Source organism: Abramis brama, assembly GCF_963993115.1.
Source record: "Abramis brama genome assembly, chromosome: 1".
NCBI classification, from domain to species: domain Eukaryota; kingdom Metazoa; phylum Chordata; class Actinopteri; order Cypriniformes; family Leuciscidae; genus Abramis; species Abramis brama.
In genome coordinates this window covers 51,424,903-51,443,055 of record NC_139963.1, presented here as the reverse complement: position 1 = coordinate 51,443,055, position 18,153 = coordinate 51,424,903, and the positions used below count along the sequence as shown (strand labels likewise).

At 39.1% G+C, this 18,153-nt stretch overlaps 2 protein-coding genes across 3 annotated transcripts in view; both read right to left on the bottom strand.

Annotated features, from left to right (window-relative positions):
* LOC311081559 (DNA-directed RNA polymerases I, II, and III subunit RPABC2-like) overlaps positions 1-18,153 on the bottom strand; it is a gene marked incomplete at its 5' end in the record, with an annotated part of 120,047 nt that overhangs the window by 13,282 nt on the left and 88,612 nt on the right. The gene's annotated exons all lie outside the window — the stretch shown is intronic.
* Positions 15-18,153, bottom strand: part of LOC311087048 (GTPase IMAP family member 8-like) — a 44,022-nt gene continuing 25,883 nt past the window's right edge. For both annotated transcript variants that reach the window (XM_084120299.1, XM_084120298.1), the window contains exon 7: positions 15-6,565. In XM_084120299.1, coding sequence (XP_083976425.1) covers positions 4,584-6,565 — 1,982 coding nt within the window. In that variant the 3' untranslated portion in view covers positions 15-4,583. The remainder of the gene's footprint in view (positions 6,566-18,153) is intronic.

Sequence of the window (18,153 nt, the reverse complement as noted above, 5' to 3'; positions counted from 1 at the left end):
TCATTCCTGTTTGAATCTTGTGTTTTCTTGAATTACTGCAAGTACAATGTTTTTACCTCAGAGACAACATTATTTTGTCAAGTGGCTAACATAGCATAAGTAGATACAGCTTTATTGTAACAGTAATACAGTATTTTATTCACCATACAATATATTTTAAAATGAACAGCATGCCAACACAAGTCATCTAGCATTTATTAATATGATATTCTAATATTGATCTAGCTTACTGCAGTATGCAACCACTGTCACACCGAGTGAACACAAAAAGAAATAATATAACATACTATTTTCAAAACACTGAATTGTATTTAGTATGATTGTTTTAACCAAGTAAAACAGCCCTGCGTTAACACACAATCACGATTTGTCCGATAAAGTGACCTGTATGAGTAGAACTTCAGCACTTTCGGGTATTTCATTAGAATGACATGTCCTCATTTCTTTATATCCTCCTGGGACTTGCATGTGCAGGAGTCTCTTTTTGGCATTCTCTCCACACTCTTAAAGCATGAGATGAAACTGACTAAAATTGTGTTAAATTCTTATACATCAATGTGTGAGTTTAGGGACAATGCTGGTTGTGTTTATTCTGACACATTAGTGATTTTAACACAGTGGATGTGTCAAGAAAGTTATCACTAAAGAGATAAACAACAAGAATACAAAAAAGAGAAACACAAGAACTACAACTGACTTTCAGCCACAGCCTTAAATGAAATCAACTGAAGATAAAAGAAGGATAAGTGTTGATGTCTAAGTGTGTCTCTTAACTAGCCTTGAAATCTAGACGCACCCTAGCGGCAGCAAAATGTATTTTGCAGCCAGGGTAGTCTAGCAACTCTCCGTTGACTTTCGAGCTGGAAAAACCAAACTCAGGTCAGGCCAATCAAATCGTGTATAGAGTCGGTGGGCGGGCTTAACATAACGACAGCAGAATTACACAAAGTAAAACAAAGAATGGCTGCTGGCGAACAGTGGTCTTGCGAACTTGGACTTGGAGTTAAGCTTTTCTTTGAGAAAAGAGCAAAGAACGGCACTTAAGTCATTCTTAAAAAAAGATGTGTTCGTAGTTTTGCCGGCCAGATATGACAAAAGTGTAATCTATCAACTAGCTCCGCTGTTGGGAAAAAGCTCTGGTTGGTTGAAGCGCTGTCCTATTGCGTACAGAGGGAATTTGAAAGACAGCCGTTTATCCCGTCCCTCGGATTGAGCCGTGTCTATGGCTTGCCAGGCTATCTCTTAACTGCAGTTGTTCACTTTCAGTAGGAAGCATGATGTTGACATTTCATTACTAGAACTGTTTTCATTAATTAATTTTTTTTTTGCAATCCTTGAACCTCAGTCAAAAATCTGACAAAAGAGGGGGTGAACATTAAATCATGTTCATTTAAATGTTTTACAACAAGGAAAAACAGCTGATCTGCTTTCACTTCTTTATTTAGCTGTACTCTAGTGTTTTTCTGTCAAACTCTATTGCATTTACTTAAAAGTAAATTACTTTAAAAAATGAAAAAGAGTCAAGGGCTCAACTAAAGCAAACACTGACCCCGATAAAGGTGACTTCCCTTTCTGATAAATAAATCATCAACATCTAATCCTCTGTTAATTCTCAATAAGAACTTTTGTAGACGTCTGACAGAAATAAAGTCAGTCTGGTTAGTAATAAGTGAAGCTGTTAATGCTGTTTGTGGAGTTGTTTAATCCTTCTCTGCTGAGATCTTCACAGATTTTGGGCGCTTTCACACTAGCACTTTTGGTGCGCACCCGGGTTCGAATGACGTCAGAGTTCGGTTCGTTTGGATGATGTGAACGCTGTTTTCCGAACTCGGGTGCGCACCCGCGAACCGTACTCGAGTCCGCTTAAAAAGGTGGTCTGGGGTACGGTTCATATGAACTCGGGTACGGTTCGCTGCTGATATGAACGCAATCGTACCAAATCGCGGAAGTGAACCGCTATTGATGACATATAATGTGGTGCGTGCCTGCGTGCGTGAGTGTTTAACAACTGTAAAAGGGTCTATTACCTTGACGAAAAGCGGGATTGACGCACTGCAAGCAGAGAGATGATTTCTGCTTGCCTCCACAAAAATTGTCTTCGGCGGGCGGGCAGACATCCCGCTGTCTTTGGAACTGTTTTAATACTTTTGCGGCAGACAGACGCAAGTGTGTTTCTGTATATTTTCTTTGAAAACGAAACCAAAGGTTCAAAAAAAAGAAGAACAAATGTGAAACGAGCAATTCTATCCATGTTGACGCCTTTTCATGGCGGTTACCAAGCAACACGAGTAAGCGCCAGCTGCAGCTTGATGACGCAAGCGTACTGCGGTTCGGATACAAATAATATAATGTGAACACAGTCCATCGGAGGCAGGGGGAGGGGGGAGCAATCGAACTCGGGTTCGGAACAGGCAATCGAACCAAGTGTGAAAGCACCCTTAATGTCTTCTTTTCTCTTCAGTTGATTTCATCTCATGCCTGACTCACACTACAGGAGTTTTAAAATCCTAACCGATTGTATAATCTGGTTGCAGCACACACTTAAGGAGAATCTTCCCTCAAATCTTAAACATGCTCACACTACAAGATTTTAAAATCTTGGCGCATCACACACTACAAAATGTTATTAAGATTATCGTGCCAGAGGAAGCACCTCAGGGCAGCACATCGGAAGTGGTAAAAAGAAGACGTAAACAAAATATTTGTCCTTCATATCAGTTATTATTCGTGAAACAGTTGCTGTGTGCAAGGAAAGAAAAAAAATCACACTTTTAACATGTAAGGATATTTCTAATGAATGGCGTCAGCGCTGGTCAATACTATGAATCAATTCCATTGATCTCTTGTAAAGTGGAGCTCAAAGTTCAAATTAAATATTAACAAGCTTATTTTCAGGTTTATGTTCTGTTATTATATATTACGTGGACCCTTATTTTGACATTATCTTCTGTTTACTCCACTTCTTTTTAACGCTCTGTTTAGTTTCGTTTACATACTGAACATGTACTCGTTTTCGTGCCTGCTTGAGTCACTCAAAATGACCTCAAGGGAAATTCCTTCACTGCGACAGCTCTTCTTGTTTCTTATTGGCTATCGTGAGAGTTCTGACGTAATCACAGTCTTGCTCATCCCCATTTAAAATCCCAAATATCAAACATGTTTGATGTGATTGGGGCGAGCCCGATGTGTGTGAGAGCAGATCGTGAGGAGCAAGATTCGATCTGTGAACGCCTCACATTACCAGATAATCTGTGCCGAACATCGGAACCGATCGAGGTCCTCGACAACATTTTTTCTCCGATTCTCGGAAGGGGAAAATCTGGGATAAGTCGGCCTAAAACTCCTGTAGTGTGAGCCAGGCATTAGGCTGTGTCTGAAGTCAGTTGTAGTTCTTGTGTTTCTGCTCGTCTCTGTTCTCTTCTTTCCTTCAGTGACGCTGCTTGTTAACAGCAGTTGTTCTACACTAATGTTCAATCATCACATGAATACTTAATTATCACGATTCTACACTTGAATGGTCTTGTTTTGGACTTGGAGAGTCTTGACCGAACCTCTGGTCTTGGCCTTGTTCTTGGAGGACTAGTCTTCACTAAGATAAACACAAAGATGTGTGAATGTCTAATGTTAACACATCATGTCTATTCTTGGCTACACAGATTGAGTTGGATGCTGTGAACAAATAATCAGATTGTGTTCATGTTAACATTTTAAAGCTAACTGTTTATCATCACTCAATTAATCACTTAACTTTAACTCTGCTTCAGTGTTCATTTAACACTCATATTTGAACACTTTAACACTCTTGAATGTGGAGTCAAATAAACTCCTATGAGAGTTAATTTAACACTGGAGTTTTCGTCACAGATTTAAGAACAGTAAAATAAACCCAGGTTCACATCGCTAAGCCACTAGTTAATTTCTCTGGGCTTCACTAGCACAGACACAGTTTAAGTCAAGTCACTAGTTTTAAGCTATTTGGTCAAGCAATCAGGTACACAGAGCAATAGTCCACTAGCGTTAAAAGCCATTCTGCAAAACAGGCCGAGGCACACATATCAAACATGCGGTTCTCATTGCTCGAGCCGCAGCATAACATACATGTCTTTTTCTCCTCTTCTGCTCATGCGGATGATTTTAAGTGTTGTATAGCAGGAGTGTGTTTTCATGCTCACAGCAGCATTCACATTTTTTCTGTTTGATTTTCTCATTCCAGCCTTGTTTGTGGGGTTATTATACATGTTATATATGTTATTCTTGCAGCAGCAATGTGTCCTAAATACTCACAGCAGTGTATCAGCAAATGTATGTATTGACAGTAGCAAGTTACTGTACTTGCTTTGCAGCAGCAGCAGCAATAATCTACAACAACAGCAATAACCAACAGCAGCAGATCTATCCTGGCAAGACCAATACATTAACATTGTTATATCCATTACCATGCTAATGTTTCTAGAGAGTTTCATGATAGAAACATATATTGGCTGTGAATGACAACTCCCATGAATCCACACTCATCCACAGCGTCATCAAGCTATGCCTTTGTTATAAGCGACCGAATTATTATTTGAGCTGTCATGTGAAAATCACAGAATGACACATCTAAATTTATTTGATTCCTTCCAAAGTTTTTCAACTTCGTCTTCTAGCGCTTTAAGTTCATCTCCTTCTGCATCTTGCAGGCGTTCATGGAGACTTTCAATTTTCTTGTCCCCTTTCCTACGCTTCAGGAGTTTATAAAGTGTTTCCAGAATTTGATGTTGCTTCTGATGTTCTTTCAGCTTATTTTGGAGCTCTTCTTTTCTCTCTTTGAATTCATTTTTTTCTTCTGCTTTTGTTCTGGCTTCATCCTCATGTTTCTTCTTAATGAATTTTATATCCTCTTCATATTTCTGTTTCATTTCATCTCTCTCTTTCTCTTCTCTTTCTTTTCTCTCAGTTTCTCTTCTCTTGATCTGTTTTTGCTCTCGTTTCAGATCTTCAATCCTTTTCTCCCATCTCTTTCTCTCTTCTTCTCGTCTCTCATCATCTTCTAGTATTCTTCTCTCCCACTCCTCTTTTCTCTCTCGTTCCAGTCGTTCATAATGTCTTTTCGTTTCAGTTGCCTTTTCCTCATATTCTCTCTCTTTTTCTTCTCTTTCTCTTCTCTGTTTCTCTCTCTCCTCATCTATCTTCTTTCTTTCTTCTTCTCTCTCTCTTTCAAATTTATTTCTCATTTTCTCCTGTTCTTCTTGTTTTTCTCTCAGCTGTTCTTCGTGTTTCTCTTTTTTCTTTCTTTCCTCTTCCTCTCGTTCTCTCATCTGTCGTTTCTTTTCATCCTCCCATTCTCTCTGCTTTTGTTTAATTTCCTCTTTAATCTCTTTTCTGTCGTTTTCAGCCTCTTTTATTTTTCTCTCCCATTCATGTCTTTCTTTTTCCTCTTCTTTATTCCTTTTTTTCTCCTCCAACTCTCTCTTTTTTATTTCTTCTTCTTGTTTCATTCGTAATTCTCCTATGATGCGTTCTTGTTTATTTTTCATATTTTCTTGATCTTGACGGTATTTTTCTTCTTTCTTTCTATCTTTTTCTTCTTTTTCCTTTCTCTGTTTTTCATACTGTGATCTCTGATATTTAATCTCTCTCTTCATCTCTTCTATTTTTTGTTGATATTCAATTTTTTGCTGGTTTTCCTCTTCTGATCGTTTCTGGTTTTCAGTCTCTTTTTTATTCTGTTCTGTTTTTTCTTTTTCTTCAAACTCTTTTCTGAGTTTTTCCTCTTTTTCTCTGATTTGATTCTCCATTTTCTTTCTCTCTTCATCTGCTCTTTGTTTCTCTTCCTTAAGTCTCTTCATCGTGTTTTTCTTTGCAGTCTCATATTTGGCTTTTATTGCTTCATGTTGAGCCTGGATTTCTCTCTCTCTCTCTTTCAGTATTTCCTCCATTCTCTTTTTAATGGACATCTCTGCCTCCTCAAACATGCTGTTAGTGAAGTATCGACCCGCATTAGTTTTCTTCACTTCTTCTATCATGTTTAACAGCTGAATCACTTGAGTTTTGTCTTGTTTTTCTCTGTTATTGAAAGCCAGGAATCTGTTTCCACAATCTCTGATCAGTTTCTTCAGTTCTGCATTTTTACATTTCTCTACATATTGTTGTATTGATTCATTTCCCAAATCGTCTCCTCTAGTGAACAGAACAATGCTGAAGTTAGCAGATTTATGACCAAAGATCTTCTTTATCAGATCCATAGTGTCTGTTTCCTCTTTAGTGATTCTTCCCAGACTCAACACAATGACAAACACATGAGGTCCAGGTGATGAAAGTGAAACACATTTCATTATTTCTTCCGCTACTTGATCATTTGACAGTGTCGTATCAAAGAGTCCTGGAGTATCAACAACAACTACTGATCGACCATCAACTTCACCAACTCCCTTGTTACAAACCTTCGTCACTGAATCTGTGTTTAATTGGCTGTGAAACACCTCTCTTCCCAGAATAGTGTTTCCTGTTGCACTCTTTCCATTTCCTGTTCTTCCAATCAGCACAGTCCTCAGACACTCCTGATCATCTGCTTCTCCTTCAGCACCTGAAAATAATGCATGAATACAGTTGGTACTCAACCTGAATAATACTTCTGCAAAATTGGGGATGTGTATTTGCTGCCTTTTACTGCTAAGTGGCGCTACAATCACAGACTCTCCATTACGTAATCTGACGCGGCTAATTGAGAGCCACATCAATTCAAGTGAAACATTGTTTAACAAATTCATAATCACAGTACTCACTGCATAAAAAATGTGATTTTCGTCAGTTAACGGCACTGTAAATTGTCGTGGAAGTTTCTGGTTAATGACTGTTCACGGCAGCACAGAAAATTGTCGGGAATTGCCGATTATTGATGTGGAATTAGCTTGAAGATGCTTTCCATCCCCGTAGCCTAGGTGAAGTTTCCGTGTGTGAATGACTATTTTGTGACCTATACAAATGCAAACCAGGGTAGTGGGGGGTCGCCTCACCTTCAGCATCCCCGAGACTCCTCTGCAGAGACACAGGCCGAGTCATTGAAACACAATACTAAGTCCCGCAATGGATAACATTTTAGTCAGAGCTCTGGCTGCAAGCACGGGACTGCACGATAAAGGCTTAGATAAGAATACATTTGCTGGTAAGTCATTTTCACTGTGTTTTTTCTTTTTTTTTTTCTTTTTTTTTTTATATTATGCCTATTTCTATGGAGTTAATTACCTTTGTACACAACAATGTAATTGTTTATAGTTACCTGCAAGACGTATTAGGAAACTGTGCAAATACATTTCTGCTCAGTAATTTTCACTGTTTTTTTATTTTATTTTTTTATTCTGGCATTTTTTGTGTAGTTATTTACTGTTGGTCTGTTTTAACACACCAATTTAATGGTTTCTAGTGGCCTGTAAGACGTATTATGAAACTGTGTGCACAGGAATGTCTGGTACAGCTAACCAGAGCTAGCCAGTGTGGCTGAAGCTACTAAGACCTCAGCCCAGAGTTGCCAGACAAGGAAGAGGGAAGACAGATTAGAATCCTAATTTTTTTTGCTATATTAATTTTTTTTTCGGTTGCATTAGTATTCATTGTAAAGGCAGAGTGTACTGGCTGAGGACAAGGTGGACTTCTGGAGGGGCATCAACACTGGCATGATTTCTGCACTGTTAGCCTGGACAAGTTGAATCTACTTAAAAAATCTGAGCAAACTGGTTGCCCTAAAAAAATTAAGTAATGATAACTTAAAAATTCAAGTTCATTTAACTTAAAATGTTTTGTTATATCAATGACTATATTATTATTACACATAGTATATTTAAGATCAATCTACTAAGTAAGTTAAATTTGTCAATTGATTTATTTTGTATTTGTTAAACAAGAAAATAAGAAAAAAAAAGCAAATAAATGTACATTCATTCAATTTTCTGTTTTATTTAATTTCAATTCAATTCCAAATTTTCATTTAAAATACAACAAAACATGAATTTTCCATGCCCTAAAAACATTTTCCTTTTAAAACATGAAAAGACATTTTTTTTTTCCTTAAACAAATTAGCATATTGTTAAGCATATGAACAGTCTATCTCAGAATCATAACAAATTGCACCAAAACTCTATGCTTTGTTTACACTCATGCACAGTAAATTTCCCGGTGTTAATGTAACACTGCTCTGTGTTCATATGGGAATCACCGGCAGGGTGTTAAAAGTAACACTGAAGCAGTGTTAGAGTTAATGAGATAATTAAGTGATTAATTGAGTGATGATTGTTCGATTATTGAAGACACCTGATAACAAGCAGAATCACTGAAGAAAAGAGAAACACAAGAACTACAACTGACTTTCAGACACAGCCTTAGATGAAATCAACTGAAAAGACATGAAACCTCTCTTATTATAAACCAGTTTGACCTTATTATTTCTGTCATTCATCTACAGAAGTTCTTTTTGAGAAAGGAGTTTTAGATTTTGATGTTTTATTGAAAATGTTTGTGTGTGATCAGTGCTTCCTTTAATTGGGTGTAGGGCTGGGCGATTTAAATCACGATATTGTTATGCGCATCTCGTCAGTAAAGCCGGTTCCTTGATTAGTAGTAAATCGCCATCACCTGCTTTCAGATGGAGCGGCATTTACTACAAAGAGCCGTAGTTAACTGACAAGCTGAGCCATATCGCATCAATATCGCGGACGTATCGCCAGCGATAATTAATGCGATATGGCTCAGCTTGTCAGTTAACTACGGCTCTTTGTACACAGCAAAAACTCCAGTGTTAAATTAACACTCCTGGGAGTGTATATGAACACTCAAGAAGTTAATGAGATAATTAAGTGATTAATTTAGCGATGATTGAACATTATTGAAGACACCTGATCTTAACAAGCAGAATCACTGAAGGAGAAAATCACAAATTGTAAGTTACCGTTATGATGATCAATGGTTGCTTTAGTTGGACTCTTGACCCATATATTATTAACTTTAGATTTTGTTTGTCTGTTGTTTCTGAATTATAATCACCAGTTGAACAAAGAAAAAAGTGATCTGATGGTGTTGGTTATATTATGACAATCATCATTTGAACTTGATCACTGAACTCATTAAAATCCTTCTTTCTGACTTCGATTTATGTTGTTGGTTACAGCATAACTGTGAATCTGCATAAATGCCCAGAATTTTTTATATAATATAAAGGATTTCTTAAAAGTTGTTTAAAAAAAAAAATCATTCTTTTAGGCACACACAGATGTCAAGATTCAGTCTGAGCATCTCAACAATGGTGACGAGCAGAATATTCAATTAGGAAAAGTAAATTACATAGACAATTCAGATCATAATTTATTCATACCGCAATGCATGATGGGAGCCATTAATGAGTTGTGATTGGTGGCAGCCACTGCAACATGCTTTATTATTGTCACCATTGTTGAGATTCACAGGCTGATTATTGATGTCTGTGTTTTAAATGAATTTATCTGACTGTCTTTTGATCAGAACAATGTTTATTAAATATTTTGAATTATAAGTAAAGTACTGATAGTCATAGGCTGAAGAATCACAAAACTGCTGCTGCTAACAAGTTGAACCAAACTATCTCAATAAGTTTCCTTTTTCAGATCACAGCATGATTATGTCAAAACATAACCAACACTATCAGATCACACTATACTTTGTTAATTTAACTGTTATAAATCGATAACAGCAGACGAACAACAGTAAATATTAAAGTAAACATATAATGGTCTAGAGCCCAACTAAAGCAAACACCCATCACCTTAATGGTAACTTACAATTTGTGATTTTCTCCTTCAGTGATTCTGCTTGTTAAAATCAGGTGTCTTCAATAATGCTCAATCATCACTAAATTAATCACTTAATTATCTCATCAGCCCTAAATGCCGCACCATCTGAAAGCAGGTGATGGTGATTTACTACTAATCAAGGAACCGGCTTTACTGACGAGATGCGCATAACAATATCGCGATTTAAATCGCCCAGCCCTACTAACAACACACAGAGACATTTGTTCAACAGTTTTACTCACCGCCCGGTTCCAACGCACGACCGCGAACCTTTATCATTGCGACTGCTCGATCCTTAAGCATTAGACGATCTGCAAATCCGTCGATCTGGGCTTTGTTTATAAAACAATCATCGTCGAAATGCAGGGAACAAACAGTCTTACACAACTCCGTTTATGCTCAGGAAAACAAACTCCATCCACGGGTCCCTTAACGCTGGGTTCTTTGGGAATCTGTGCAGGGTTGTCTTGCCCTGGCAACCAAAAACACACTTCTTTGGCTACATTGACTTCCAAAAGCCGAGCATAGCGCTTTGATGGCGAACTGCTTTCACTCTCTTGCTCTGGTCTACGAGTGCGCGCGCGCCCGCGATCTTACCGGAGAAGTGCCCTTAGAACCCATATAAGGAAATTCCTCACCATCTTACGTAACATAGACCCATACTCGAAAAACTTGTGACAAACCGGAAGTTTTGGAACAAAAATACTCCTTCAAACGTACAACTTAGTTTTTGAAACTTTGTCCATGTTTAGCATGGGAATCCAACTCTTTAACAGTGTAAAAAACTCAGTATGCATGAAATAGCATTTCACCCCCCCTTTAACTTTTAGCATGAAAACCAAAGTTTCAATTATTAAAAGTGTGTGCATCGACTTTTTGTTACAAACGCCAGAACTCCTGTTATGATGTAGATTTTTTGAGGTGCACTCTTGTCATAAATCCATCTATTACTGTTCCTACATAATTCGTAACAAAAACCAGAGCTAGAATATCTATTTATGAGTCTTAGACCTTTCCAACGATATATAGTTTGTCATGATTAGATTAGGATTTAATTGTAATATAGTGAATTAAAAACTCAAAATACACAGATAGTCAAAATTAGAGTTAATCCCTTTTTTATACCCTTAACAGGCTACGTGACTCAGGAGTCACATATATTTCAAAACATGCTAAATAACAACATGAACAACATATTAATTAATTTTCTTCTTCAGCAGTTTAAGACAATGTTCACAATTAATGTTAGCAGTAATATTATTACTTTTCCAGAAGAAAAGTAAGTTTAATATATATTTACTTTCCTCAAAATCTGAATGTCCTGCACCACCGGTAGCCATGTTGGATTAAGGTCAGGCTGACTAATTTATCACAAAAAATTTGAAGCAAATCATGTGACCAGCATACTCAAGACAGACCAGGCTGTGATAAATGATAAAATGATTTGATGAAAAAATCGTTCTTAGGCCCCAAAAAAGACAATAAAAACTATGTGACTCGTGAGTCACGTTGCCTGTTTTAGGGTTAAATTGTTTGGATTTATTTACAACACAACATAATCCAAAGATACACAACAAATGCCAAAAAAGCACTTCAAAGACAGAGACCTTTGTGCCATTCCTAAAAACATTGTACATACCTTTCATTTCCAAGATTTTCACTTTACCATGTTCACGTACAGAGACTTATGTGAATGTTGAAGTCCTCAGTGGCATCTGGGCCCTGAAAAAAAAAAAGTGAACATACTGATATCAAGTGAAAGGCCTGCACCATTTTGGAAATAAATATTAGATTTTTCTGGTTAAAATTGCTTTTTAAAATTCACAGAATACACACACACACACAAATGTTTCCAACAATATATAATATAATGAACACCAGGTTTGTTGTGCCTTGTAGGCATAAGGTATATGCGCAGTGCCGGATAAAATAATAATAACAATAAATAACCTATAGCAGTATAAATCTTCCAAAAGATTTCAGTAACAACTAAGCTAGAGAAAAATATATTGATTATCATGTTACTTCAAATGTTTCCATCCATTATGATGATATGAAATGAGATAATAATAAAAACATGAAGCCATTTGGTGCGTTTTGCTTTCATCCAAAATATGATACAGTACATTCAAACGCGATCGCGCTGCAAAATATGATACATTCAAACGCGATCGCTCTGCAAAATATGATACATTCAAACGCGATCGCTATCCAAAATATGATACATTCAAACGCGATCGCGCTGCAAAATATGATGCATTCAAACGCGATCGCGCTCAAATATAAAACATTATGGTTACCATATACATATCTCAGTTTGAGCAGATATCCAAAAACACAGTAACAGTAAACACGGGTCTAAATATTATAATATTCCCCATATATCTAGCAACAGTTCAACTGCAACGTGACATTTATGCAACAATAACAAACTAATATGTAAGAATTTCTTACCTTACATCTTTCTTGTCTTCAAATCGCGTTCTTCTTCTTCTGAGGTAGCCTAAATCCAATGTAAGCTCAGGCACGTCTTTCAAACTCGACGAAAAGTGAAGTGAAGTGTTTTGTTGTTGAGGTAACGAGCGCGTTCGCGTTCCATGTGGAGATTTGCATGTGAATATCTTTTGCGCGAGTGGGCGTGGCCAAATTAACTGTAATGAGCAAGCGTTTGAGAAGCTGGACATCTTGTTGGTTTTATACAAATTACTTAAACAGAGAATATTTGTTTTCGTTTTGAATCCGATCATTTAAAAGTACACACTTAAATGTTTATAAAGGTATATGGCTCATAAATGTGTGACAAGTATTCGCTGAGTTTTGTTTCAGTTTATCAACATGCTCAAGAAAAAAAAGTTCACGCGACGGAGAGGCAGAACGCACAACCTGTTTATTTTCTTTATTTTACAAAAGCACAATGTTTTGATTTGATTGTAAGTGGACACATACAAAAGGAGAAATATCACAGATTCTTTTTTTATATTTCTTTTTTCTGTATGACCATAAATGACGGAGTAATTTAAGTTTATAGTGCTACAATGTGGAGAAAATCTAGCAAAACTCGCCCGCGCGTTTGTCGACCTCAGAGGGTTAAAAATATTTGATCACCATTATAGTGATCAGTGTTTCCTTTAGTTGGACAGTTTGACTCTAAGCTTTTATGTGAGTTTGTGGTCTTTGTAACAGTGTTTATCCAAACACATAATGTGTTGCAAAAAAGATAGAAACAAACTAATGTTAAAAAGTTAAGGGTTAGCATTTCAAATAAGGCAAACTTATTTGATCTCCATAATGGTAATGTCAAGCCAAACATTTTTAATTAAACAATAATAACTTCTGTAGATGTATGACATAAATAAAGTCATACTGGTTAATAAGTGTAATAATGTGTAATGGCTAGAAGTCAGTTGTAGTTCTTGTGTTTCTCTATGTTCTATTCTTGTGTTCCTCTTTCCTTCAGTGATTCTGCTTGTTAACAGCAGGTGTTCATCACTAATGCTCAACAATCACTTACATATTCACTTAATTATCTCACTGCAACACTGCGTCAATGTTACTTTTTACTCTTTGTAGTAGAGGTGGAGTACTCGAACTCGGACTCAGACTTGAGTCCAATTTTGAACAAACTCGGACTTGTCACGCACTCAGGTGAATTTGTACTCGGACTTGACACAGACTCGGATATTTTAGACTCGGAAAAATTTCCGAGTACAGTCGAGTCCAGGCACTGGAGGACACAATATTATTCAAAAACTAAACAGAACTACTTGTGTTGTGTTAGTGTTGTGCAATGTAGCCAATCACAAACATTTATATTAAGTGCATGAACGCAGTGGCAATTCAGAGGCGTTTTAGAGTCACCATGCGGAGAATTCGCTCAAAATGTATGTTCAGAATCAGCGCGAGCTTTATACTTTTGCAAATCCCCTCATAAACAACAAAGTCTAGACGCGTAAATAATAGATTCACTGTGCAGTGCGGATAACTTCAGTGTTTATGACTAGAGTTTTAGTGAGAGTGCAGAACGCGGTAAGAAAGTGAAGGCTTAAAGGGAGCGCTATTGACGATCTAAATAATAGTTTTGTTTTTTATGCTTCTAGAGAACCAGTCATTACATTCACACTGTAAGTGATACCTGCATTTAAATGTGGGAGAGAATTCGCTAAATTTTAGTCCTCTGAGTCATGAAATTGCGATGATTGACATAGTAACCATAGCAACATTTTGGCTTCTAATAATGTTATGATTTTTGTTACATTTACATTTTTATCATAAGTTTACATACACATTGCAGAATCTCCAAAATGTTATTTTTATTAACATGAAGTAGCTACATTACTCATAGGAGTGGTTTGGGCGTAACGTGCAATAAACCAATCAGAGCGTCATCTCACATTCTGTTTAAGAGCAGGCACACTTGTTCCATGGCGGATTGCTATTATAATGGCGGATTTGCCAGGGGCACTCCAGTAGCGGTTCACAGTTGAGGAGACCGACATTCTCATCAGGGCCTTCGTGTGGCCCTACAAGTGACATTGTATGGGGATGGAGAAACCCACCCAAATTAGCTTCGGTTAAACAGGCGTATAATAATTTGGGTAAATGTGTAAGCTAGATTTCTGCCTATTTTTTCACATCTTCATGGACACAATAAAGATTTCCCTCGTGTGGTAATATTTTTCCTTGTAATTATGTATGGTTTGCAAAAATGGGAACTGCTGCGTCTGTGTAGATGAGAGAAGCAAAGTGAATGTGCGTTGTGCACATGCTACATTGATTATGGCCAAATTCGCCCTTGAAATAGCATCTGAATAATGCACCACTGACTTTAGACTAGGTTTTTCCTGGTCTGTGGCGGAATTGTTTTCTGAAACTGCAAAATAGGACCAGGGAACATTTGCACCGAACACGCCTCCTCTTTTCGCCGAACCGCCCCTGGGAGCGCAAGTTCATTCCCTAATTTACCGACGTGCGTCTGTGGAGGGAAAAGTCCGCTGTGTGTCGGGTGCAAAATAGGAATGATACATGCGTTGTGTACAAAGTCATTTGCGCTGGGTGCAAGATAGGGCCCTGCGTGTCATTACCTGAATTATCCACAACTGTTTGTTTTTTTATGGTTGTTCATAAGTTCCTTGTTTGTCCCGAACACTTAAACTGCCCAATGGTCTTCAGAAAAATCCTCCAGCTCCTGCACATTCTTTGCTTTTCCAGCATCTTCTGCATATTTGACTGACCCATCCATTTAAAGGAACACGCCAACTTTTGGGGACTTTAGCTTATTCACCGTATCCCCCAGAGTTAGATAAGTCACATAGAGAGTTAGATAGTCACAGCATGTACAAATAACAAGGTCACATGAGACACAGCCATCTTCTAACCGTATTTATACTGGGAATTATATCCTCAGAAGGTGAAGCACTGCTACTTCTGCGGAGTGATTTGCTCGCAGCACCTGAGAAGCTCCGTGGTGAGGAGCAGAGAGTTTGCCTAAGAGTGTTGCGCTAACAGCTGAAAGCATCAAACTCGTATTCGGGTGGGGGAGGGCCCACCAGCGGCTCACTGGCGGCAGTGGGCCTCATCCCTGCTGTTGCCCGAGCCACTTCTCTTCTGGATCTGAGGGCGCGCACTGGCAGCTCGGCGCAGTGGGCGCACGTGTCGTCCGTGAGTGCCGCCTCAGCGTGGGCGAGGCCCAGGCAGGTAAACACAGAACTGGTGAAGGTCGGGTGGGTCAATGGGACCCGCACAAATCTGGCATGTAGCAGCCATCGGATGCGGAGAGGAAAACAGGGGGTGAGAATTCCACAGGTAAAATTGCTAGCCTACTAACGTTATTCTTACATAAAACATTTCCAGGACTGGGTGACCATTAACAGTCTTAATTTCTGTCAGTGGGGGGTGCATGAGAGCGCGTTTGAAAGAGTTTTTCTGTGTGTCAGTGCATCGTGTAGATCTGTGTTTTCTGCCGACTTGGCACTTCGTCATATGGTAAGTAATACATCTTAATATTTGTATGCATGTATTCAAATAACTTTTAAGTTATTTAGAATAGCTCACCACGATTTCGATATTCAAATATTTATTCTCAACATTTTACTAAGCTGTGTACAATATGATAGGCTACTCTAGGTTTCAATGTAGTTTGGGACATGTTACTGTAAATTTAAATACAGTGGTACGAAATGACCATGAAAAATAACCACAAGCTGCCATTTTATGAAGAACTCTTCAGTTCCCTGAGCAACGTTGAGAACGCAGGCCTTTGCATCACGTCGCTGTGTCTGTCGGCGAAGTTTTCGCCATAAATATCTGGTTAGTGATGAATCTTTATATTTTTTTATGCAAACCAAATGGTAACAGGTTAAAGGGACACCAGGCAAGCCTGAATGTTTTTTCTCTACGAAGCTCCCCCTAGCCCCACCTATTGTCTGGTAGTAAATGCTTTCAAACACACTGTCGTAAAAACGAACTCTTGTCCCTCCCCCCTCGCCACGAGCAACCCAGCTGATCAGCTGTCAACCCAGCTGAGCAGAGGAACCGGCTATTTCAAAACCAGTTATGTCTACCGAGGTAAGTAAAGTAATATTTTCTTAACAACTGATGGCGAGTTTTTTTAATTTTTTATTGTGTTGTCATGCATACTAGTATTTTTTACCGGGAACGAACGATATGAACAAGGCAAACTACTGCTTTCGTGTTTTGTTTTTTTTGGGAGAGTGGGCATGAGCATAAAAAAATATATATATCGGAGGATAATATTTGTCTTATTAGCAAGGTCTATAAGTTAATCTGGTAGAATGGGGATGCTTGCCGTAAACTGATCCTGCTTCTCGCGATGTCTGAGACTTTGTGAGACTTTGTGAGACTGAAGGACGCAGGTAGGATACACCGAACTTGCAAGCGGGATATTCTTCCTACAGGCAGTATTTGCGGGTAAGAGAGTCTTCATTCACCCTGTAATGAGTCATTTAACCATATACCGACTTACGAAGATGATTCATTAACACGAAAACGTTGCCTGGTGTCCCTTTAACGTTAGTTTAGAAGAATGTCTCGGTTACCAATGTAACCCTTGTTCCCTGAAGGAGGGAACGGAGACTTAGTCGATCGTACTGACTGTATGGGATAACGCCTAGTGAGGCCGATCACTCTGATTACTCTTAAAATCAAGCCAACAAGCTTTGGCAGGTGCGTAATCAACGCCCCGCCTTACCCTGTGGATATAAACACGGAAGTGGATGCACCTACCAGTTGTTTTTCACTGAGGAGCAGATCGTGCCCCAGTCAGCGGTTATTCAGGGAACGAGGGTTACATTGGTAACCGAGACATTTCCTTTCAGTCGGGTAACGTTCGACTTAGACGATCGTACCGACTGTATGGGATCCTCTAACACGCCACTACTACTGCCACCTTCCAGTGCCTAAACACAAGCTGCAAGAGCCTCCGCATGGTGGACGGTCGAGCTTAGGTCAGGAAGTAACTGCTGTTCCACAGGACCACTCCTACCTTAAAGGAGAGGTTTACGCTGCGAAGCCACATCTACATGAGAGTAACATGTGGAAAACACATATGGACCAGGTGCCTAAGTGGGTAGTTCAACATATGGGATGTCACTGAGGTGGCTCCAGCTGCAGAAGGGGGGGGGGGGGGGGGGGACACAACCAGTCAATGACGGCAGAGGTGACTCTGCCGAAGGAAGATACGAGCTTACCGTAGGAAGCATTCCGTAGAGAAATACACATACGGGATCACCGTAGGGATCGCAACATATGGGCCCCACCTAACACAAGTTTCACAAGCATGCAAGTGATGGGACTAGTATCAGACGCTCCGCCACGTCTACTACCGACAGGGGGCTCGGAGGAGCTCAATAGGGTTCTGTAGAACTCACCAGAGTAAATTTACGCACTCATCCAGTCCATAGGAGGGGAATGGCGTAGCAAGCCGACACTCAGGCTAAGTGCTAAGCCATGAGTTCAGTACACATTAGTGTAATGTCGCCCAACCCCTAACACAATATCTGTTCAGCAAGGCACCAATGTTGACGCTTAGGAAAGAGCACACGCTCCAGATGGAGGGACTCTCAACCCAAGTGGACACGGTGCACCTTGGATTTCCACCAAGATGATGGCCACACATTCGCACGTGGGCCAACCACCGCACAAGGAACCGCCCTCCTTTCTGCTGGTCCCCAAACAGACAAGTAGTTAGTCCGGTACTGAGACTTTGCGTTCTGTTCTACCACCGCAGAGCGAGAGAAGCAAAGAAAAATCAGGGCTGGGTCTGCCTCCTCTGAGGCAGCGCTCGCAGGCTCACTATCTATTCCCATCACAGGAGAAATAGGAGCCTTGGCACATATC